This window comes from Seriola dumerili, unplaced genomic scaffold (genome assembly GCF_002260705.1).
Source record: "Seriola dumerili isolate Sdu_G_001 unplaced genomic scaffold, Sdu_1.0 BDQW01000127.1, whole genome shotgun sequence".
Lineage (NCBI taxonomy): Eukaryota > Metazoa > Chordata > Actinopteri > Carangiformes > Carangidae > Seriola > Seriola dumerili.
The window spans coordinates 891,501-917,106 of NW_019174382.1; the positions used below are offsets into that span (position 1 = coordinate 891,501).

Below are 25,606 nucleotides of genomic sequence, written 5' to 3' on the forward strand. Positions count from 1 at the left end.
TGTGACTTCTACATTCAAACTTTGTGATTCTGGATGAAATGTAACAAACTTTCTTTCATCACATCAAACTTCAAACTTCAAACTAAAAAGTTTGCAGTATCTGATATTCAAGAGAGGAAACAGTGATATCTGAAGTGACTCTCACCTCTGGAGACTCTCCTTCCCAGGACAGGAGGCGTTCTTCCCCGTCACTGCCTTGAACTGTCACCTGGGCTGCCTCTCCTGGTCTCTGGGAGGGAAGACACCTCGCTCTTCCTCCTGCTCTGTCTGGCAGGTGTTGCCAGGAGCTTGGAAGTACGCTCAAAATAAAACTGAATTGGAAGATACAAGCTAAAAAACAACAGACCACCCCCCCTCAGCTCCACANGTAATTATCTGTAATTAAAAATGTAGCTTGTTATTATAAAGGTTAATGTCCATATGAACAATTTAAAGATCTTCTCTGTAATTTCAGGGTGAATCTTATTAGTTTTACATTAATGTGACTTCTACATTCAAACTTTGTGATTCTGGATGAAATGTAACAAACTTTCTTTCATCACATCAAACTTCAAACTTCAAACAAAAAAAGTTTGCAGTATCTGATATTCATGAGAGGAAACAGTGATATCTGAAGTGACTCTCACCTCTGGAGACTCTCCTTCCCAGGACAGGAGGTGTTCTTCCCCGTCGCTGCCTTGAGCTGTCACCTGGGCTGCCTCTCCTGGTCTCTGGGAGGGAAGACACCTCGCTCTTCCTCCTGCTCTGTCAGGCAGGTGTTGCCAGGAGCTTGGCAGTACGCTCAAAATAAAACTGAATTGGAAGATACAAGCTAAAAAACAACAGACCACCCCCCCTCAGCTCCACAGCCCCCCCTCTTTCAGAGGTGACATCATCACCTCCTCATTATAGGAACCTTAACAGGTCAGATAGACCAATGGAGAAATGCCAGTTTTAGTTCTTCAGATCATCCCGGGGCTCTGAAGAACTATTTGTGAATAATTGGTTGATATTGTAAATTTACATCTGAATATATTAAATAAAAGTGTTATAAAGTCAATAGTGGTGCGTATGTTATTTGTAATTAAGTTTCCAACCCCACTTTAGTTGAAAGACTACATACAGAGACTTAACAGTTTAATTAGCATTTCTTCAGTTTATTATATTTTATGAGAAATGTAAGAAAATTGATCTGAATCTGAATCAGTAAATATTGTATTTAGATTGAGCTTCTACAGGTTTTAACATTACTTTACACTTAAAGATTCAATGTTGACACAAATACTGCAAGTTGAAGTTTGAGATGATTTAATCTGTTTTACACAGTATTTTTTACTTTGTCTTCAAAACAAAAGGTTTACTTTACAATATGAAGCTTGTGTTAATATTTCATTGATTGACACTTAATTTTATTATTAGGAAAAAGTTTCTCTGCAGAAACTTTAGTGGCGTCACTTTATTGAAGGAGTTTGATCATAATCATTTAGGAAAAATCTGTAAAATAACAGTTTTTCTCTGTAGAAATATTAATGAAACTTTCTGTAAAGTTATTGTTTTTACACTTTATTGGAATTAGGACATTTTACTTTAATTTTATGTTTTTTGTTTCATTTGATCGTTTTTTTTCACGATTTCTTTTTTACAGTGCAGGTCTCTCTTGGAAAAGACATTTTAATCTCAGCGAAACTTCCTGATTAAATCCAGATTAAATTAAAATTAAAAAAATAAACTGTACAGTTTCTCTCCAGTTTGAAAACTGAAATTATAACAATGACAATTATAAAAACATATCATCTCTTATGGGAATTCCATCAGTCCAACCTGCACTAGAGGCGCGCGGCCACTTGGGGGCGCTGCTATCCAAGGCTACCAGTGGCATTAGCATCACAGCCACGCATGGCCTTTTCATGGAATAATTGAGTTCAGATTAGAAAATGATGAAAAGTCTCCGGGAACAGTTTGAGTTCCCGCTCTCACCTCCACGTCCATAAATCTCATCGGTCTTAGGAGCGAGATGAAGGCGGCCGCACATCGAGTCTTTACACCCGTGATTTAACGTCTCCGCCTGAACTGTAAATAACAACAGTGATTGAAGGCACTCCCTCTCTCCTGGGTCACAGAGGGAGCAACAGATCTTTAAATCAAAGCTCATGAAGGAAAAGAAAAGTCACTTCTCCATCTCTGTCTTTTCCGATCAAAGTGGAACGACACAAACAACAACAACAACAACAACAACAACAACAACAACAACAACAACAGTTATCATCCAGAAATATGACAGAAGCTTCCACTGATTGTCTGGATGGATTATTTGAATTATTTTTTCCCGCTCTTTCACCTTCATTTATTGTCCATTCACATTCTATGTAATCTCACCCTTTGTCTCTCTCCCTCTCTCTCCTGTGCATGTGCGCGCGTGTGTGTGTGTGCGCGCGCGCGTGTGTAGAGAAAGAGAGAAACCCTCAAGAACACAGAAGATGCCAAAACGCATTTGAAATCGACAGAACATTTCTTCATTCTGCGTAATTACGCACGGTCATCCATGGACATGCGCTCTGTCCTTGCCAAGATATTTGCAGCAGAAAGAACTCCATGAGATTTTTGTTTGTGTTGCACGTTCAGACACACGGTACCCGGCAGCCTATAGGCTACCCAACGCGTCTTCTGACGTCACACATCAACTTTTTTCGTGATATATGTGCGCGCACTGCGGTTTTTAAGTTTCAGCTTTCGTGCACATCAGGGCTGAAGCGCGTGATGGAATCCAGAGTGTCCACAGACAACAGGAAATCAAATGGTATTTTATAGGTCAGGTATTTTGGGAATATGCCTGCGGCGCGCCACGTGCGTAATGACGAGTGTGGCTCTAAATAGAAGAATTGAGGCGTCGAGGCTTTATGGAGGGAAAGACGGCATGTCAGAGTAGTTCACCCTGAGGGGGGGCTGTGGAAAGGAATTACTCATTTCTCACATCAGCACCGGCACATCTGTGCGCGTCTATGTCACCCCCGGACCGCTCTCCATGTCCATGGATGAAAAGGAACCGGGGGCAGCACAATGGTTGTTGCGGGAGCGAGTAACGGAACCTTCGGCGGCGGCAACATGAGGTCGTCGTTCATGATAGAGGACAGAGTCGGCGGTGGAGATCCCGGGGGCTCCACCACCATGATGATCTCGGAGGCTCTCGCACCCCGGCTGCTGAAGATTGCGCAGGGCGCCGCAGAGGCGGCAGCGGCGGCGGCGGCAGCGACTTCTCCGTCCACCTCCAGTCAACCGCTGGTCATGGAGACGAACGGGACGCGGTGCGGCGAGCAGATCCTGAGCTACGGCCGGGTGGAGAAGGTCCTGATCGGAGGGGTGCTCACCATGCTCACGCTGTCCACCATCTGCGGGAACCTGCTGGTGGTCATCTCCGTGTGCTTCGTCAAGAAGCTGCGCCAGCCGTCCAACTACCTGATCGTGTCTCTGGCCGTGGCCGACCTGTCGGTGGCTCTGGCCGTGATGCCGTTCGTCAGTATCACGGACCTGATCGGCGGTCAGTGGATATTCGGACAGTTCTTCTGTAACGTTTTTATCGCCATGGATGTGATGTGCTGCACCGCGTCCATCATGACTCTGTGTGTCATCAGCATCGACCGGTGAGACCAACTTCCTTTCAGCCTCAAACAAAGTTTAGCTTTTTATCCTGAAGCAGAAAACCCTCCAACAGCCACAGTCACTGACGTCACTTCATTAATTCATCAGCATTAATTAGACGAGACAAAGAAATCACCAGAGAAGATGTAAAACCATAAAATACCTTTATCTTATATCAATGATTCATTAAACTTTTACACACATGTAGAAGTAAAAACATTTTGGCATCATCATCATCATCATCATCATCATCTTAACCAGACACGTGACGTTCCTGCAAAAATCCCTTTCCGCAGCCGAAGGCCTATTTTGTCGCTCAACCCTCCGCGACGCTGGAACACGGGCTTTGAGTGAGTGAGGTCAGAGCGCGGAGGCACACTGAGGCTCAGGTGCCGCTCAAGGGCAAAACTGGTGAGACAAAGAGACTGATGTGGGAATCGAACCTGTGACCTTCCGGCTGAGTTCTTCGCTCACATAAAGGGTTAAAACATTCAGAGGGCACGTGCTGAAATGACTAATGATTAATAAAGTTATGGCATCATGTAGGAGCACACATGCTCTGGTGTGTGTGTGTGTGTGTGTTGTGTGTGTGTGGGGGGGGGGGGGGGGTGGGGGGGGGGGGGGGGCATGTGTCTGGATCTCTGAGGCTTAAAGGTTGGGTGTCTCTCTTCATCTCTTCGCCCAGTTCTCCACCTGGGGGGGGGGGCACCTTGATTAATGAGGGTGGGGGCAGCATCAGTTACTCAGGGTCGAACAAAGCGGGAGAATTTTTTTCCCGCCTTTTCTGACTGCGTTTCTCCCTGCAGGTATTTGGGCATCACCAAACCTCTGACCTACCCCGTCCGGCAGAACGGCTGCTGCATGGCCAAGATGATCGTGTCGGTGTGGCTGCTCTCCGCCTCCATCACCCTCCCCCCTCTGTTCGGCTGGGCGCAGAACGTCAACGACGGCAGGGTCTGCCTCATCAGTCAGGACTTCGGCTACACCGTCTACTCCACCGCCGTGGCGTTCTACATCCCCATGTCGGTGATGCTGATCATGTACTACAGGATTTACCGCGCTGCCAAACTCAGCGCCGCCAAGCACACAATCACCGGCTTCCCCAGGGAAAGGGAGTACGGAGCAGGGGTGGCTCCGAGAGGGGGGCGAGGGGGGCACGGGCCTCACCGGCCGACGGAGTCAGGAGAAACAGGAAGTGTGGAAGGGACAGAGGCTGAGCAGGAGGAGGAGGCGGAGGAGGAGGAGAGCTTGGACTGCGTGGCGGCGGCGTTGAAGCTCCAGCGCGAGGTGGAGGAGGAGTGCAGCTCACGCGTCTCCCGCCTCCTCAAGACCGGCGAGCACCACCAGCGCCGGAAACAGAAAAACCAGTCCATCTTCAAACGGGAGCAGAAGGCCGCCGCCACTCTGGGCATCGTGGTCGGCGCCTTCAGCTTCTGCTGGCTGCCGTTCTTCTTGGTGTCCACCGCCCGGCCGTTCGTCTGCGGCGTGGAGTGCAGCTGCGTGCCGCTCTGGCTGGAGAGGACGCTGTTGTGGCTCGGTTACGCCAACTCCCTCATTAACCCCTTTATTTACGCTTTTTTCAACCGCGACCTGAGGACGACGTACAGCAACCTCCTGCGCTGCCGCTACAGGAACATCAACAGGAAGCTGTCGGCGGCGGGGATGCACGAGGCGTTGAAACTGGTGGAGAAACCAGACACTGATGTGTAAAGCTGCTGCAGACTGCGATGGGGGGGGGGGGGACACCCAGTGATACTCAGAGACCGCCACTCCATCACTCTGGTTATTTCTCTCATAACGTGTGTGATGATGCTGCGGCGTGGGGAGGCAGTTCAGGCCTGTCATTGGCTGGAAGGTTATTCTTCTGAGGACCGAGACAAACGGCGTGGAGGTGGAACTCACGGCCCCTGAACGTCACTACAGTCCAACACCTGGAATGAAGCTCCGTAGTCTTTTGAACGTTCCAAAAGCTGCTGGAGTTACACTCCGCCTCTCGAAACTTTCTAACTCAAGGGAAACTTTTCCTCACTGAAAAGAAAATAAACGGAGGAGTTGTTGGAGCCCAGGAGGCTGAAACACCAAGCGTCTGTAATTATCACAGTGACTGTAAATGTTGCGTCGGTGGACGAGCTTCGAAGCGAGTGGATGAAACAAACATGTAAAAAGTCTTGTACACAAATAGCTGGTCCAGAGTTCTCCTCTCTGATGGTCCGTTCTGCCTGATGCGACTTCATGAGTTCACATCTTTTACAGATGCCTGTTTCTGTTTTCTCTGTATCACTCTGTTGAATGTGTCACAACTCCTCGGGCCTCCACATGAAAACAACTCATCGATCCATCTGTTTGATAATCAGACAGCTCACTCGCCCAGGAGACGCCGTGAAGGTCGAGTACATGACGGTACGGAGACTAACGAGCGGGAGGTAAAGACCTGAATGTGACCGCGCCTCTTCTTCAGTTACCTTCAAAAGGTTTCAAACTGCACCTGGTGTTGTATCTGTGACTCAGAGTGTGAGCCAAGCTCTTCATGGCTCAGCTTTAGCAACGTTAGATAGATATAAACTTTAGAGATGATGGACGAGGAAGCAAAGACAGAGGATACAGCATCATAATGTCGCTCAGTACGTCACTCAATACCTCATGAAACAGGCGTCAACGGAGGGTCCACTTTTATTCTTGTACAATATTATTTTTTCATTGAAACCGAGTCCAGGACTTTTTCTTTAACTCATTATGAGTCTAACAGTTGATTGTTTTTGCAGTTAATTGTTTGGTCTAAAACAGAGATCACAACGTGAAAAAAGGAGTTCAAACAGTCTAAAACAGTGTGAACAACGTCTCCATTCATACGGATTGTGTTACTTATAGATGAAATTATAATCTGAGGACCCTCAGGAACCCACTCAAGGACCACTGAGGGTCCCCGGACCACACTTTGAGAAACACTGATCTAAAAACATGTTAGAAAATAGTAAATAAATGAACATAAATGACAAAACCAACTGGTCACCTGCAAATTAAGACATGTTTGATGAATGACTTAAGATCCTCTGAAAAAACATTCTTAATTAATATTTATCATTTATCAGAGAGGAGGCTCTGAGCCTCTCTTCTGATTGGCTGACTGTTTTCTGAGTGATCCAATAAAAATAAAGCAGATTTCAGGTAAAAACACTCAGAGAAACCAAATCCTGCAAGGTTTGGATGGTGGGTCCAGGTGGGCGGGGCTTGGTGACTGCTTTGTTGTGACATCACAAAGTTCCAGAAGTCCTGACGGCTGGTTTTAAGGCTCAGTTTCTGAATACAGGCTGTGTGCATTTCTCTGTGGACTGAGGCTTTGATACTTTCACAGTATTAATATAGAAGCTAGACCTGATCTATAATCACACTACACATGGACACACACCTTTACACTGGAGGAGCTTTAACGTTTCTTAAGTATTTCTCTGTAATATTGGATTTATTGATCAGATTTGATTGAGGAAAAATGCCCTACCCTAATTGGTGCGTGGATTATGAAATAACGAAACACAATTTTAATGTTCAATCACATTATGTTTAATTAGAGACAACAGGTTTTCAGGGCCTTTAAACACTTAATCAAATATTAATATAATTGCCAATCAATTCCCTTTTGATTAATTAGTTCATCTTCATCAACATTAATCTTCCAAGGTGTCAAACCTTTAGGAACAAGCATCATATCTCTCACCTGTTCATCACCTGCAGCCGTACAGTGAGCGACAGGTGTTTCATTGATGTCCCACAGAGACTGGGAGCCTCATGTTAGAGCTTCATTATCTTAGGCACAGGTCAGAGTTCACACACTGTGTTCGCACTTTACGATTACAGTACGAGGAGTTCCCTGAACACCACAGCTGGACGAGCTTCGTGCCGTTTCTGCCAGCGTTTTAATTATGTGTTTTTCTTGTGTACAGCCATTACAGGCTCTAACTCTTATTCCTTTTAGGACTGCAGTGTTGTTGTTGTTGTTGTTGTTGTTGTTGTTGTTGTTGTTGTGTTGTCAGTACTTACAGGTTATGTGATGGACTTTTCACTGCCCCGCCAGTATCAGTGCTGCTGAACATTTGTCCTCATTAACTTGAATCTGTGCAGCAACTTGCTGAGGAGGAACAACAGATGGCAGAAGAATCTTTTTACCGAGGAAGTGTGAACACTGTAAAGCCTCTTTCTGATCACTCATTAAAGCTGCACTCTGCAAGTTTTCTTTTGTTTTTTTTTAATACAAAAACAAACACACGCAGTTTCTGAGCCTTAATGACGGAGAGCGACCGCAGCACAGACGCTGTACGTTCACCCGCTTCGGCAAAATGAAACGCTGCAGCGGCTTTGATCATGGCGTTCATGCTGTAAAGCACCAACTGAAGAACAACACGCACACTGTCTGCTTCAAGTTCAGCCACAGAGAACACTGGTTTATTTTAAATCTCATTTGGGATCAGGTCGGAGAACAAGGATGAGTGGGTAGAAAACAGCTGGAACCTTCTGGGGTCACGACCTGGTGAATCTTCCTGCAGTAACTCAGGCTGAAAGTGGTGAATAGATCTTTGGCTGTGACAGTTCAGGGCTGTGCACGTTAAAGCCCTCAGTGATGTACGTAAAGGAATTAGTTCACGCTGTGAGCCGCGAGCCGGAAAAGGTGCAGAAGCACTGAACTGTGCTCGATCTGGGCTCGCTGCCACCGTGGCGCGGCGCCATTTCCTGTCACGCAGTCTACGGAGAGCGGGCCGCCGGTGGACCTGAGCAGCAGAATATCTGAGGAACAGAGTTCTACACAAACCAGTGGAGACAGGAAGTTATATTGACACTTTCACATATTCTCACTGGTGGAATCTGTGCCGCAGGGAAAATGTGTTATTGTAGCCAACACAGATGTTAGCGTCACCCTGGTTCCCTCCACAACAAGCCAATGAGATTTTTACATTGTCTTTTGGATTATTACAGAAAATAAAACAACTGCTTTTGATCCAGACAGGCAAGGTTATAAACCAGCTACACCGCGGTCACATGACTGCAACACCACGACTTCAACACCGCAGTCACATGACTTCAACACCGCGGTCACATGACTTCAACACCAGGGTCACATGACTTCAACACTAGGGTCACATGACTTCAACACCAGGGTCACATGACTTCAGCGTCTCCATCACTAAACTTCAACCTGTAGTTTGATTCAGCTCTGACTCTTGTACTGAAGCTTTTCCTCCGACACAGTTAGAGACAGTTTGTAGAAACACAACCAGGCTGTAAAGGTGGACTGGTGAGTTAACCAGGCTGTAAAGGTGGACTGGTGACATAACCAGGCTGTAAAGGTGGACTGGTGAGTTAACCAGGCTGTAAAGGTGGACTGGTGAGTTAACCAGGCTGTAAAGGTGGACTGGTGAGTTAACCAGGCTGTAAAGGTGGACTGGTGAGTTAACCAGGCTGTAAAGGTGGACTGGTGAGTTAACCAGGCTGTAAAGGTGGACTGGTGAGTTAACCAGGCTGTAAAGGTGGACTGGTGAGTTAACCAGGCTGTAAAGGTGGACTGGTGAGTTAACCAGGCTGTAAAGGTGGACTGGTGAGTTAACCAGGCTGTAAAGGTGGACTGGTGAGTTAACCAGGCTGTAAAGGTGGACTGGTGAGTTAACCAGGCTGTAAAGGTGGACTGGTGAGTTAACCAGGCTGTAAAGGTGGACTGGTGAGTTAACCAGGCTGTAAAGGTGGACTGCGAATACGTTTGTAGTCTCATTCTGACACCACTTAGCAACCAAGATGTAAAAGCTCAAAGAATCAGGAGTTTTTACCAACGTATTTCATGTTGTAGAATAAAACAACCACAGACTTTATTTCAGTCATCGAACCAAAAACCCAGAGCCTTCAGGACGAGGGAACAGGAAGTGATAAAACTGATTTCCAGGTTTTTGTTGCAGACAACATAAAGGTGACTTACCAAACCGATCCAAAAAGCAGGCAACACCAGCGGAAGAGAAACCAGAAGCAGCAGGAGATGCTAGAAAACTCAACAGGAGCAAAAATGACAACTGGGAGCCCAGAGACTAAACACACACCGGGGGAGCAGGTAACAAGACACAGGTGTAACACAATGGGGCGGGGCAGACAATCACGATGGAGGGAAAACAAGACAGAGACAGGAAGTCAAACAACAGTGGACACACAAGGTAAATGGTTTCAAAATAAAAGCGATCATGACAGTTTTACAAAAAAAAAAACAAGAACTAAACCCAGTTTGTCTTCTATAAATCACAGTGTTTCAGACCATCCAGGCGCTGGCCGGCAGACTGAATTGAAAGGTAGAATTGTACCTGTACTGTGGCATTCACTGGTCGTCAGACAGACTGACGCCGTTCTCTCCAGCCGCACTATCTCAGCCAAGCAGCCCCTCAAACTCTCCAGTGGTCAGATAGATATGTCTGATCAAACTTCACTGATAACAGCATCAAACTGAACAAAGTGTTTTTTAGGTTTCACTCTCCTTCACCTGCTTCCTGTTTATATTCCGCCAGATCGAGCTGCTGCAACTAGAAAACCTCCGTTACAAAATTCATTTTCCTCATTTCCTCAGATGAAGCTGTGGGAGAGGATCAATTCTGATCACGCATTTTATTGACTTTATAGATATTTGATGGATCAAAGGGGTCACAGGTCAAAAAGGTTGTAGGGCACAGACCTGATGGGTGTCAGACTAAAGATGTGAAAGGTCTAAAGAAAAATTATTTTATTTCAAAAGGATAAAACAAAAGATTGAGATTCATTTTCATCCTGGATATTCAATATTTCAGACATTGATTAAACTGCATGTTCTCTAGCTGCTGATAGCTGCTCTGGAAGTGCGGCAGTTGATGGAAACCATAACCCACAATAAGCTGAAAATCAAAAATTATGTTTTCACAAATTAGCTTATTCATTGAGCTGATGTAAATCCCTCTAATTTATGATTTGTATTACAATTCTAACTAATTAGTTGTGGATTTATCATTGGATCTATTATCTATAGTGATTAATCAGATGATGATTGACTGAGTTTGGTTTTGTCTGAGTAAACATCTTGAAAACGACAGGGAGTTGGTGCAGTGTTTGACCTCACGATAGACGTTAGACTACAAATGTTTTTATATTTTGTCTCTAGAAAGAAAAAGGAAGCAGAATCAGAGACTGGGAGTCGAATCAGGAGCTCACTGCGCCCACTTGGCATGCGCCTCAGCCACTCGGCTATCGGGACGCCTAATTCACGGGATCGTGAATGGGTGGCAGTTGCTAAGAAATATGGTAAAACGTTTCTGGACACAGGACTGGATACAACCAGGAAGAAAACACTGAAAAGTAGTTGAAGGAAACAAATGAGGTTTTATTTTAAACTATGATATGATCAACTAGAACTTGTACGTCTCCTGTATAATTACCAGCATCACAAATTCCTGTGGACGAGGCTGTAAGCTAATGCTGCTGCTGTTGTCATGGTGACACTCACATGTTTACTTGAACTGCAGTCTTTTTGTTTTTTTAAATAAAGTTTTATGACCTCATGTCCCATGAAACATTCAAATCCTGCTGTTTCCAATGTAAATATGTGTTTCCTGTGCAGTCTATCTGTTTATCTGAGTGGTGAGCGACATCACTTGCTCAGATGAATCATTAAATACAGCTGATGAAACGGGTCTGATTCAGGTCATGTGACTTCTTTCAGTGGGAATACCTCGTTTCCTGTGTGGACTTCCTGTTCTGATACAAGACAACAGACATGAATGAATAAACACAGCCGTGAAACAAGATGTTTACTTTTGTACAGAGCTGAAAAACAAGCTGTTATTCTCTGACTGAGCTGTAAAGGACGACGACACCTTCGCCTGTATCGACTCTCGCTGTCAGATCTTTGGTTTTGTGGCTTTGGCAGTTTTCATCAGAGTTAAAGACTTTGCTGCTTTGTGCAATAAATAACACTTGTTTTTCCCACATGGCTGCACTGTGTTTGATCAGACAGTACTAAGAATAAAACCGTTCCACTAATAGAATATCTCCAGTATATCACAACCTCTAATAGAGATACTTTAAAGGTCAGGTGGTATTGATCTGGTGCGATGCAGAGACAGTACGTTTACAGAAAGCTGTCACTGTTAACTGATTAAAGCGCTGTTTTTAACGAGCTTTATTTCATTTATTTATTTTCACGACGGACGTTGAGTCTGAAACAAACACGTGGAAATACATTTAAGATGCATATTAGTGGACGAGGAAACTGAGACCACTGCTTGTTTCGATGGAGATATGAGACACAGATGGTGAATGTGTGATTCTACTTATAGAAATATTCTTGTGAAACAGAGCTACAGGTGAGGCAGAAATAATTAACATCAAATTTATTAATTAACAATTTATCGACAGAGTAAAACGAGAGGCAGAGAAATAACTTCATACAGAACTGCAGTACATGAGTGACATAGGTGACATATACATATATATATGTATGTGTCACCTATAGCATCATCACATACAGTACATACATCCTCTGGAGATATGTTTTAACCAGGTACAAACTGACTCTTCTTTTCTCCTCTCCACTGAGGTTTCTACAGGCGTCTGCTTTTAATCTGAAACTCACATATTCACATTTTTATCAAATGATTCGTTTAACTTGTAATTTTACCCAAAAAGCAACAGATTCTCTCTCGTCTTGTGACACAGTGTCAGACAGTGAGTTTACAGCAACAACTCCTTCCTCCCTCGGCGTTACTGAGAGAGCAGACAGGTGTCGTTTTCTCCCCTCGGTGTCAGAGTCATAATCAATATGTTTCTTTGCAAATTCATCAATATGATTCATTTGCATTTCCCTGCCGATACTGACGAGTGAACTGACAGGACAATCAATCATTCACTCACACACATGAAGGTTTTATGAGTAAAGTGAGAGAAAATCATAAAACTGCTGCATTGATTTTACTTTGTCAAACAGGAAACATGTTAATTAATAAAATATTCAGCAGCTAAATTAGTTTTTCTTGTGATTTACAGTTACATTTCTAATTAAAAAGCCATTTTGATCATAATTGAAAGAATTAGCTTGTTTTCATCCTTCCTTTACAAACCTTTAAAAACTGCAGATATATTAGATTATAAAACATAATGAGCTCATATTAAGATCTGTCAGTCAATAATAATAATTTATTAATGAAATGCCATATTTCAAATCATGGTGGCAATGTGACCGTTTCATTTACGTTTGGATCAGAGATCATAAATATTGTAGTAATTGTAGTAATAGTATTTAACTAATCATTTGAAAACACAGAACTTGTGTTTTGGGTTTTTGTTTTAAGTTAATAGCCGATTAAAAACTAATAAAACTCAACTGTCAAACAAAAGCACACAAAATGAAAAATGTAATCAGTAATTAAGAGAAAAACAAAACTGACTTGTTATTCCGTATCTTTAAAATAAAATACTTCTTCAAGTCTTTCTCAGAAAACAGAACTAAGACTCGTTCCAGTGATCATTTTAATTCAAAGATCGATGAGTCACCTCTTTGATGTAGAAATGTGCAAAATGTAATTAAATCTTTATTATTTAATCAAATTAAACTGCAAAATGTGTGAGTGTAATTTAGGAAAAAGAGTGCCAAAATAAATTAATGACAAAACGGAGGAGGGAAAGAAGGAGTCAGAAGACAGGATGGTAATTCACTTCTCTGTATTCATTATATTTAAGGGTTTAGTTATTATCTCATTCTCATCTGGAGCAGGAAACACGACATCATCAGTTTTCACCCCAACTTTAAAATTCATGCTGATGTCCCAAAAACGTCCCACAGAGCTGCAGCTGCTGCACATGTGAGAAACTTTAATCACATTTCATTTGCTTTTTACGACAGTATTATGTTGCTATGTGTGTAATAACACTGAGCCGTGATGTAAATCATAAATATAAGCAGAGGCGCAGCGCCAGGGAAAATGTTTAGGGCCCCCTTAAGGGCAAAAGGGGGCCCCTGATGGCCCCTCATACTGGCACATTTTGCATTTACAACTATAAACCCCCTTAAACCTCCAACACTAACTCTATACAGTGAACCACAGCTGCTGGTCCCTGATGATGTCGTTCAGGGAACATCTGTTAATTTCACTGTCTAACAGAGCCTGCATATGAGGTGTTAAAGGAACATGTAAAGTGTAACTCGTATGTGAGGTGTTTAGGGGACACCTGTAAGTTACAGTTTCTGCCAATAGTCTGCATTTAAAAATCAAACAAACAATGTTTGTTTTGGCGTCAGAGGATTCAGACGTGGATGTCTGAAAACCAAAATGAAATCAACATAATCTACTCTTATCTATCTTATATTATCTTCTAAGATACAATAGTGTGTTTCATCTGAACATACTGTAAAACACACACACACACACACACACACACACACACACACACACACACTCACACACACACACACACACACACAGGGAGCTGCAGGAGCCCAACAACAAAGACAAAGAAGAAAAGGTTTCTTTCTACCTCGTGCACACCAGTGGAGCTGTGGGGTGAAGGTTCAAACCAGCAACCCTCCGTGCACTTCGCAGTCTCCCACACCAAACTAGTGTCTTGCTCAAGGACACGAGGACGATCAATGTCACAGCCGACCAGTGGGAAATCGTACAGCATCATAACTGGCAGCGGTCGCATTAAGAGTGCGGCTCAGCATCGTGTGTGTAACTGTGACAGAAAGTTGCATCGATTTTGTGTTTTTATTGATCAGAGCGACTTGTGATTGATGTCCGCGGTGACACAGTTTGCTGTTTGACTCATTTACTTTGCCGCCCCGGGGCGGCGTTTACATGAGCATCGATTCAGCCTTCCCACATTCACGGTCAGAAATATCATAAAGAGCGAATTGTGCTTTCTTCAAAACACAGTGGACAGCAGGCGAGAAGCTGAAACTTCACACCTACTGCGCCGAGCTTTTACACAAAGAAGAAGTGGACTCTGTTTCTTCTTTACACTTCACTTCCCTGACAAAATTTTGGTTTCGTGAGCGACGATGTGAGATGTTTGTTTTTCCCCCCTAAGTCAAAAAGAGCAGTGTTGATTTCCTGGTGAGGAAGAGGAGGAGTGAGAAGGAGTGAAGGAGGGAGAGACAGAAAGAAAGAGATTGAGATGGGAGGAAAAGGAGAGGATGAAATGAGAGTGGGTGGAAGAGAAAGTATAAGTGAAGAGGAGGATGAGAAGTGCTGAGTGAAAGAGAAGAGAGAGGAGAGAGAGTATGAGGGGAAAGGAGGAGAAATTAATGAATGATAGAGCGATGAAGAGGGAAATGTGCTGGTTGGTGGACGGCCTGTCAAACTCACTCAACACTGAATCATCGGCTCTTAGTGTTATTACTATGACGTGAGCAACTAGCCATGTTAATATAATGAGTCAAAGACACGTTGATTAAGATGATTCAGTGTGAGAGGAGGCGGCAGAAAAACAGCAGTGACTTCATCTGGGCGGCCGCCACTCCGACAATGTCCTCAAGCCTTGTGTCAGCCAGAGGGAAGGGCTGTTTAATCTTTCATTTATCGCTGGTGGACGCAAAGATTGACCCTGTCTGCTCTCTGTCTGCTCTCCGTCAGCTGTGAGCTGCCAATCAATCACTCAGAGCCGCATGTTCACACCCGACAGAGCGGAGCTGGAGGCACACACTGTTTCTCTGGCTGAGTTCAACATAACGTCAGCTAACGGACACCTCTCGTTAGGCGCAAAGGGCCTGAGTATTTTACATTAAGAAATCCTGCCGTTATACAAAAATTACCGTGGGAAACGCTTCAATCAGTGAGTGTGTTTTTGAAACTTATTTCAGGGCTGCAGCTTCACTCTTTCACCCTCGAGCACCATGTAGCCGCAGTGCAGACGACAAAGGGGTGAAAATGAGCGTGTTCACGGTGTCATGACACCGCCAATCAGATAAATACCTGCATCTACTGCATATTCATATGACCCGGGAAAATTGCCAATCGTACCTTCTTTCCATTGCCGACAAAAGCCCAATGTTAGTGAGTCTTGTTGGTTTTTTGACCAGTGGAAAAGTGGCTGGATCGACTGTTTCCCTCATCCAGTACTAGTGCTAAGCTAAGCTACATACATTTCAGACCTATACTGGAGATGAAACTGAGACAGATTCCCTGATTTAACATGGAACAGAAAAGTTATTTTCTAAAATAACCCTCTCTGGCTAAACTTACATCCATTTGCACCCAGCAGCAGCAGCAGCAGCAGCAGCAGCTGTTATCAGGAAGCAAGCTCTGATAAACCCAATGTTCATTAAGAGCACATGTCCAACACCAGATAGCAAAGTTAGTGACTAGCGGAAAGTCTGGCAGTTAAAGAGGCAGATAGGAGCTAAAAGGAGAGCGAATATTAGACTTACTCAAACAGAACTCCAAATCAACGCTAATGTTGTTCTTTGTCTTTGGATGTGTAACCAGGGAACTGTTTGCTAACCTGAGCGCCATACCACCTTTACAAAGTGATGATGGCACAGGTGTAAGAGATAACGGGTGAGTTAACATTAGCCAGAAAAATCACTTTACTTTTTCTAGACTTTTTAACTTTCTAGGCATTTTTAATTTTTACCTGGAGCAAGTTTTCTTTCTCCATGTTTTCGTACTTCTGTGAGTCTTGCTCGGAGGTTTCGTCATCCAGCCGACAAAATTACTTTCAGGACTGTTTGGAGCTAATTCCCTTGGAGAGTCGGCACCAAAACAACCACATCGGGTCCATCTGAAAGGAATTCAGTTCTGAAACGACGCTGCAAAAGTTTTCAAAACTTCACCTCTGCTGTCTGTGGTAAAAGTTGATGTTTGATATGCTCTGAATTCTTATTTTTAAGTCCAACAGAAGCTGATCGTCCCTCGTTCTAATGTTCTCTGGTAATTGTAAATCATTTACTTCATTTCACAGATCACTTTTTTCTTATGTGTTTATTAATTTTAACGGCTCATTTACTCATTTGCTTATAGACAATTAGCTGTGAATAAATCTTCATTCACTGCCAAGTCATGCTCATTCATTTTAACTTTCCTTCAACTGAAGGTGCTGCCTCGATTTTCAATGAGCGCTAGTTTAAATTCAGGTGCAGTGGTTGCTACACAGGTGAGTTTCACTGAAGTGTCATTCTGTCCACAAATGGCCAAAAAAAAAGAAAATCAATCAATGCAGTTTAAAGGGTTTGATGTTAGGAGAACAAATTCAAGATACAATGAACATTTAAAGTCGCTTCAATATACTGAGACTCCAATTTCACCTTCTCAACACCTCCATCCAGCCTAAACACAGACGTACAGCTGCTACACACCATGACAGCTTCTATCATGTTTATTGCTCCATATCATTACATACGCACACACACACACACACACACACACACACACACACACACACACACACACACACTAGGGAGTAAAGGTTGTGAATAATGAAAGATTATGAATTTTCATGCTCATCCACTTTACATGCAGTATGGAATATAATATGCCTCCATTACCTCCACAGCACATGCAGAGCCATAATGCATGTGTTTAACTTTTGATGCAGTGAGAGCTCCTTCTTAAATCAACCAGCTGAGCTTTCAGAGTGGTTAAAAGTTACAGCCAGTGTCTGTCCTTTGCTTTCTAGGATCAGCTGACCCTCTTATTCAAACATTACACAGTCTTTACACACTACAGCTGCTCCTTTAACTTCCATTTTACTTGTGCCTTTTCTTCCCAGAAACCATTTTTCTTTACAGCGAGCAGAAGTTCATATGACAGCCTGAAGCAACACTGGGAGCCTGTGAAAATACAAACCCAGAATAAACCACGTCAGGAGTCAGCTCAGACTGCCGCTTTTATTCTGTGAAACTGCGACCTAAATACGTTGTGTGATGTTGCTTCAGGAACAGTTTGCCTCTGGTCGTGTTTTTCGTGACGCCGTTTTGTCCCAATATTTTCTTTGTTCTCATCATTCATAAAAAATATTCTCTATTTTCTTGTATGTCATTCAAGTTTCATCTGTCTTGTTGACAAATTTGATCCTGTGTTCTCCGTCTTCTTCTTCTCTCTGTTTTTTACTCACCATCATCCACCTTGCCACCTGTTTGTCTGCTCTTATTTCATTTTTTATCTATTTTTATTTCCTTTCATTCATGTGCTGCTGCTGCGGCGGCTGCTGCTGCTGCTGCTGCGGCTGCTGCGGCTGCGGCTGCGGCTGCTGCTGCGGCTGCGGCTGCGGCTGCTGCTGCTGCTGCTGCTGCTGCTGCTGCTGCTGCGGCTGCGGCTGCGGCTGCGGCTGCTGCGGCTGCTGCGGCTGCGGCTGCGGCTGCTGCTGCGGCTGCGGCTGCGGCTGCTGCTGCTGCTGCTGCTGCTGCTGCTGCTGCTGCGGCTGCTGTGGCTGCTGCGGCTGCGGCTGCTGCTGCGGCTGCTGGTTAAAACAACAGTTTGGGACATGTATATATCCCTTCCCTCTTTACTTGGGATTGTAAACATTACAATACATTTCCCTTTTTCATGCCTGGAAGAATTTTGTAATACGATTTCAGACACCCCTAAAGTGGACCGTACCATTTCTTAACCTGGTTAGAGGTAAATGTTGTAGCAGTAACAAACTATCTAGCTTGTTTAATGCACTTCACATTCTTACCCTGTGAGTTTCTGAATTAGACACAGTCCAGTTGTCAAGAATCTATGGAGGAACGCTAGTTGTTAGCTATTTTCTAACTTTAGCTTTGAGTTACAGTTTAGCTAGCTAATAATAGCTATTTTCTGACTTTAGCCTAAGTTACAGTTTAGCTAAATAATATTAGCTAGCTGATAGTGCGCCCTATTGTTTCCAGTGTTAGCTTGACATTTCATTACCAACATAAAATGTCATATATGATCTAATGTTACAAACACTGAAGCTCACTCATCAGCAGTGAGACGATGGAAGGTGAATTGTTGTAGAGAAACGTTTTGACGTCAATATAAAGTTTATTATATCATGTTAATAGTCTTTTGTGTGTCTGTGGTGGTTTGTTAGTCTTTTACCTTGTTGATATTAACTTCTATAATGGACACCTCCTTTATTTTCACTCAGTGAGTTTTACCTGTTTTATCTTTCTACAAATTCACAAGCCATTGCAAAATTGGTCTTTTCTTTTTGTTTTCATGACTAATTTCTACATCCTGTTCACCTCTTCCTCACCACATGCACCAGTCGTGTAGCAGCTGGTGTTACGCTGAGCACAGAGGGCTCTGTTAAAGGAATGATATGGTGGATTCAGTCGGACTAATCCCATTAACTGCTGGAATAAAAAAATAGGGCCTCAAGAGAGTTGTCATCCTGATAAATCATACTGAGAGGAAAGCTTGTAGTGTGGTGAGCACTCTGGCATCACGTTTCTAAAATAATACATGAGTTATTTATGTCTGTATATTTAAAGGGTTAAACTTTAAGTCTGCTAACAGCAGCGTCCGGCCTTTTGCTTCCAGAGGAGATTTTAAACAGCGAGGTCGACTGGAAGTCTGAAGGAGTATTAAGGGTTTGACATGTAGACGCGCCCTAAATAAACATGGTCAGAGCTGGGAGGAATTTTACAGCCCAGAAACTGCTTAGGAAGCAGCAGGAGCTTCAAAGTACTTGCTAACCCAAAATTTCCAATTAAAAGGCAAAATCCTTTCATGTTTTTTTTTCTCCCTACTCATGCAGCAAGTGCAGAATGACGTGAAGTTGAAGGAGTTCCTCTCTGTTGGTGAGTTTAGGCTGATAATGAATGAATGAATGAATGAATGAATGAATGAATGTGGACACAAACAGCAGCTAGAGATTCTGTACAGGACAATAAACTGTTAAAGTCTTCAGGTACGGTGAGTGTCTCGCTTTCAGGCTAAGTACTGGTCTTTACTGTTGTCAGGAAACTATGAAAGACACCAACGAAGAAATCTTCAAAATAAAAAACTTTCTGGCTAAAAAACAGACTGATGAAGAAAGTGGAAAACCTTATTTAGCTTTCAAATTAAAACTTTGGGCATATATCTTAATTATAAAATAATATGCATTAGCTTCAGTGACCATATATGACAAATATTAAAGTAAAGTCGTGTTACTAACTTTCCAATAGGACAAATATATTTTTGCTATAAAAACAACCTTGTTAATGTGTTGCAATAAAAACAGTTCATCTACAATCTTCACCTAAAACTGGCCAAGTCCTTCTAGTGCCTGAACCTAAACAACCCAAACCGTCATTATTGTTGCCATGACAACAAATGTCCAGTGCACCTGTTGCAAGAACCCTGCTATCAGTCGGATCTGAGGGACGGGACAGACGACCTACAGGGTTGTTTAAATCGGAGGGCTTGTTTGGTCACGTGATAGAAGGTGGTCATACATGGGCGGGGCATTTTACCCCCCCCCCCACGCCACATCACAACCAACAGCTGTGGGGAAACACCACAGAGAGACTGACAGAGCATCGGAAACACCAGAGCTACGACACTCACAGGCCATCGACCAACCAGTGGGCGGCCACTGACAGACAGAGGGTTTAAAGACCAGCAGAGATACAACCTCCACATACAACCGTCTGTTTTAACATGACTGAAGGACCAGGTGAAGCTTTCACACCTGAGCTGTGAAGCTGGCGCTCGTTTGTCCTTCGAGTCTCTTCACCGTACACAACATGGGATTTTAAGATACTTGAAAGTGCACAAGACGCCCTTTTGCATTTAATAAATCAGCTCAGCTCTAGTCGTCCACATCGTAGCACAGCCATCAACAATGCTTGGAGCCCTGCTGTGGCTCTAATAGTTTCACCTTCCTTCTCTAAAATCCTCATTTACATATGAACAGGCCTCCAAACACCTCCAAACAAATGGTGTGATTACCTGTCTCTCAGCTGCTCCTCGTGAGGAGGAAGAGAAGGAGTTTTAACGACCATCATTTCATGTTTTCTTTGAGACGCTCTTGGTTGCTCATTAGTGGCAATATTCAAAATTTGAATCTCAGTGGCTGCGAGAGATGAGAACAGATTGGACTGAAAATATCACAGAGCTGATGAGATGCAGATTAGAGCAAAGCTGTCTGATATAATGTGGAGTTTGTCGTGTTTATGTTTCATCTTAGACCACACAAGTCAAACGAAGGCGAAACCTAAAGGATATGTTTGAAGTGAACGAGGGACCATGTGTTGACCTGAAGGTGTTTGAACCTGCTTTGAATGTCCACATGCAGAAGAGCAAACCTCCTGCTGTCTTCTGCTGCTTCAAACACCACCTCCCTGATCTCTCAGTCTTTTGTGTGCCCTTGTATTCTCAATGTCAATGAATCCTCCAATTCAGGATAGAGCTGCAGACTTTAAACCAGTTTCTCCTGGCGCTGCAGTCCTGAATAAAAAGCGAGAGAGCCTGAGACAGGAGAACAAACCCTGCCTTTCTTTCACACCTCTGCACACCTGGACAACTGCTGCACAAAGTGGACGTGATTGGTTTGATTGTCTGTTTCAGAGAGAATTGGAACATTACTTGACACAGCCTCCACAAGGCGAAGGTGGATTAATGGTTAGTTCTGCATTAAGTGTTTACGGGGAAACTGCATGTGGGACCCCGCTCGCTGTGATTGGTCGGTCTGGACTGCTTGCAGGTGAATGAAAGGACTAAACGCGGCGGTTGAAGGCAGGTGTCTCCTACTCAGTAAGTTACCTGGATGTAACCTTATTCTAATAGCACACATATTGTCTGTTATCATTTTATATTGTAGAGTAGATGAAAGATTACCAACGAGTCTGCATGTATTCTGAGGCCTTTTGAGCTGCAGCATATTTAACTATATTTCCATTTGACAGTGTCTTTGTGTGGAAGCTCAAAAACTCAGTGGGAAAAAATAAAAAGCAGAAGAGTGGAGGCTGTTACAGCCGCAGATTAATGTCCATGCTCAACAATAGCCAGCAGTCCAACAGGAATTAACCATCCCATATCAGAGTCTCACACGTCCTGCAGGACAGTGAACGCTCCACAGGGATGAATCAAAGAGGACCAGATGCTGCAGAACATGAAGATGTGTAGGACATCCACTGAACGATCAATACACTCCTCCACCACAACTGAAACATATTCCTCAGGGACTTTTGTTTCTAAAGGAGTGTCCACATACTTTTGGTCACATAGTCTCCGTCTAATAAAGTGTATGATTGTGGGTCTGGATTCTTTGCCCAAATATATCTCCCTGAACTGGTCTTTCCCTCCAGGAGGATCTTACTTCCAGATTATAAAAGTATGTTCTGGACCGAGGCCAAAAGAATATCCTCACCTCTCGTCCTCTTTTCCTATTTATGTCCATCTCTCCTTCCTCCCCTCATCCTCCCGCTCCTAATGTGCCGTCTGCTTCTCTATAAATCACTCTGTCCTTCGACAAGCTCTCCCTCTCTCTCTCTCTCCCTCTCTCTCTCTCTCTCTCTCTCTCTCTCTCTCTCTCTCTCTCTCTCTCTCTCTCTCTCTCTCTCTCTCTCTCTCTCTCTCTCTCTCTCTCTCTCTCTCTCTCTCTCTCTCTCTCTCTCTCTCTCTCTCTCTCTCTCTCTCTCTCTCTCTCTCTCTCTCTCTCTCTCTCTCTCTCTCTCTCTCTCTCTCTCTCTCTCTCTCTCTCTCTCTCTCTCTCTCTCTCTCTCTCTCTCTCTCTCTCTCTCTCTCTCTCTCTCTCTCTCTCTCTCTCTCTCTCTCTCTCTCTCTCTCTCTCTCTCTCTCTCTCTCTCTCTCTCTCTCTCTCTCTCTCTCTCTCTCTCTCTCTCTCTCTCTCTCTCTCTCTCTCTCTCTCTCTCTCTCTCTCTCTCTCTCTCTCTCTCTCTCTCTCTCTCTCTCTCTCTCTCTCTCTCTCTCTCTCTCTCTCTCTCTCTCTCTCTCTCTCTCTCTCTCTCTCTCTCTCTCTCTCTCTCTCTCTCCCTCTCTCTCTCTCTCTGTGGGAAAAAGGATCTTAGGCTTTTCATTCGTAGAGCGTCTTTTGAAATGTTTGCTTCTCTGTGTCTCATCCATGATGAATGCGTCACAGCTGGAGTTTGTTTATGATTCATCAGATCAGATCAAACAGAACAAAAGAGGAAATGTATAAAAACACGGTAGTTAAAATCGTTTTCATGTCTGCGTCCTGGTCCTCGCTGCGTACTGATGTTGTTAGCGCACATCAGCAACTTCGTTTCAAGCACAGCACATCAACACTGTTAAAACTACTGGGATGTGCTGATGCTCACAGCTCACTCTGACAGGTTAACGTACCTGTCAATCAAACTTAATTAAAACTATTTTAAAAACACAATCAAGACAACTGATTTAAAAATTATTCTCAATTTTATATATAATATATATAATAGCTCATCGGTAATAATATTCACATATTATCACTGATGAGCTACTGGACACATTCATTTCCCCTGGGGGATAAATAAAGTATCTATCTATCTATCTATCTATCTATCTATCTATCTATCTATCTATCTATCTATCTATCTATCTATCTATCTATCTATCTATCTATCTATCTATCTTTCTTTATCTATCCCTGATATCAGCGTCTCTGAGCTGGACTCAGGATGGAGGAAGCTGTTTCACACTCAAAGCCTCAGGAGACACTTGTTTTGTGTCATTGCCGTGGCGACAGTGATCACTCATCCAAAGTGTTGGTCTCTTGTGACTGAACTGAACTGAAGGGAGCAACAAGGATGTAAAACTCCAACTCTTTGGGAAAGGTAACCAAGGTTGTTTTATTTTTTATATCTACTTGTGACTCGATCCAGAACTGATGGAAATCCTCGTCTGACCGACTGAAGCCCAGATCCATAAATGTAGATTTATTCTCTTTAAATCCAGTAGCAGTCGTCATGAAGAACGAGCTGATGAATAAACATTTAATAAATCATCATCAGAACTAAATACTATAGTCTATACATTAATGTTGTTTCACTGAATCCTCTCATTGTGTAAAGACCTAAACATGAATGTTCTCTAGTTAACACGACAGGAAACTTCAAACTTGTGTCAGAATATAATTTATTCTGTTGCTCAGCTCATTATTTCTATTTCATTATTATTTTACCGCCTCAACTTTCTCTATTTGTGTTTTCCTCTCATGTTTTCTTATTTCAACATTTCATCCTGTTAGTTTTGTTTTAGTGGTTAAAGGAGGATTGATGGTCCATGTGTTATAAAGATGAATCCTCCTTCACATCTTCCTGACCTCATGACTTCTCCATGGAGCTGGAGGAGACGAGGTCAGAGAGGAGGTTTTAGTCTAGCTCTCTGATTAGTTTTATTTTATTATTATTAATAATTATATTAGATAAACAGAGTAAGGCACAAAAGTATAAATATAAATATACACTGCACCAGAGGTTATTAACAGAGTTTGACACGATCAAATACAAACTGAAATGTTACAGTAAAAAATATATTTAAAAAATACATATTAATTAATTAAAATTTAAAATGATCATTATTATTATTATAATGAAGCTGAACAAAACATCCTCAAAGCAAAGTACAAAAGCAGAACGGATAAAGTCCGAAGTGAAAACACAGATGCCTCAGATTAGGAGTGTGTTCACAAGTCTAGTTCTCTGATCACCCCCCCCCCCCCCCCAATACATCATACAGCCCGCCGGCCCGGTCACGGCCCATTCATAAAGTCCTGGACATGTTGTTAAACGTTTGTCAATATAAACAGGCGGTACCTGTTAGATCGGTTAGAGTCTCTATAATTCAAACATTCAGCTCGTTTTGCTCTAACCACGAGCACATAAATATAATCCTATTTCACTTCCGGGGCATCGGGGGAAGACAGTGAGCATAACCGAGCGTAACCGAGCGTAACCGAGCGTAACCGAGCGTAATGACGCGTACTTTTCCGTCGGAAAAAGCCAGTTTTTTTTCCCACAGCTTTTCAGAATGACTCCAGCTTGTAGATAGACGTCTCCCCTGACCAATCAGAGCAAACTAGGGGGGTGGGCACTTCAGAGCGAAGCCCAATAGGCTTTGAGAGGTGTGTAAACAGCTGAGAGCCTGCAGCCTGAGCTCACAGACAAGGATCAGCTGTTTCAAATGGTTCCTTAGGGCATCAAAATGCTTCAGTGTGTTTTTATTATTTCATATTACAGTTAGAGTTAAAGCACAAAGGATAGATCATAGGATCATAGATTCATAGATTTCTCCAGCTGGAACAAAATCTTCCTCGTCAGTGTCCCACAGAGACCTGGCAGGAAACGACTATATGCTAACGAGACAGCTGTCATCGTGTGATCTGTCAGTTTGTCATTTTCATTGTCGTCATGTCCTTGGAGAAAGACAATGAAAGACTGGCTTTTTTATATTTTATGTTTTGGATTTTTTTTCCAAACAAAGAACAATCCTAAAACAAATGAGAAAGGAAATCTAGAAATGAAATCAATATTTTACTTTGACCAAAAACACAAATAAAAGATATTTTACAATTATTTTCTCTTAAAAAAATGAGGCTCCATCTTTGTTTCTTTCTGCGATTTTTCTCAGTATTAAGTGTAATATATAAAGTATGTAATCTTCCCTGAGAAAGGAAAGACATCACTGTCCTTCGTCGAGTGCACGCTCGTATACGTACGTATGTACAGCAGCCCTGTTTTCTCAGGGCCGGTTTCCTCCTGTTTTGATGGAGTTTAGGAAAGAGATTTGTCTTTGTGTTTAGTGCTTGTTTTGAGTAAGGGTTGATTTATGTAAAGTCCCTTTAATGATTCTGTGAAGGAGGTAATTCCCATGATGCACCAGGGTTTCCCCATGGCCACGGTGTAATATCATCAAAATCTTTCCCTAAAACACTTAAACATCATGTCACAGTTTAGCCTTTCTGTTGATAACTGGCAAAATGTAGACGATGTGATCCAGGTCATATCCAGATGTTTCCAGGACCTACAAGAATTTGGCCACAAAAAATGATTCAGAAATGTAAAAGGAACGAATGATCAGGTTCTGGTTCTGTA

General features: G+C 43.1%; 1 protein-coding gene across 1 annotated transcript; it reads left to right on the forward strand.

The window, feature by feature from the left end:
• Positions 1-3,144: 3,144 nt before the first annotated feature.
• On the forward strand, positions 3,145-5,325 carry htr7 (5-hydroxytryptamine receptor 7). Its single transcript, XM_022748663.1, has 2 exons — positions 3,145-3,617; positions 4,422-5,325. The coding sequence occupies exons 1-2, from the start codon at positions 3,145-3,147 to the stop codon at positions 5,323-5,325; spliced, it is 1,377 nt and encodes a 458-aa protein (XP_022604384.1).
• Positions 5,326-25,606: the final 20,281 nt, after the last annotated feature.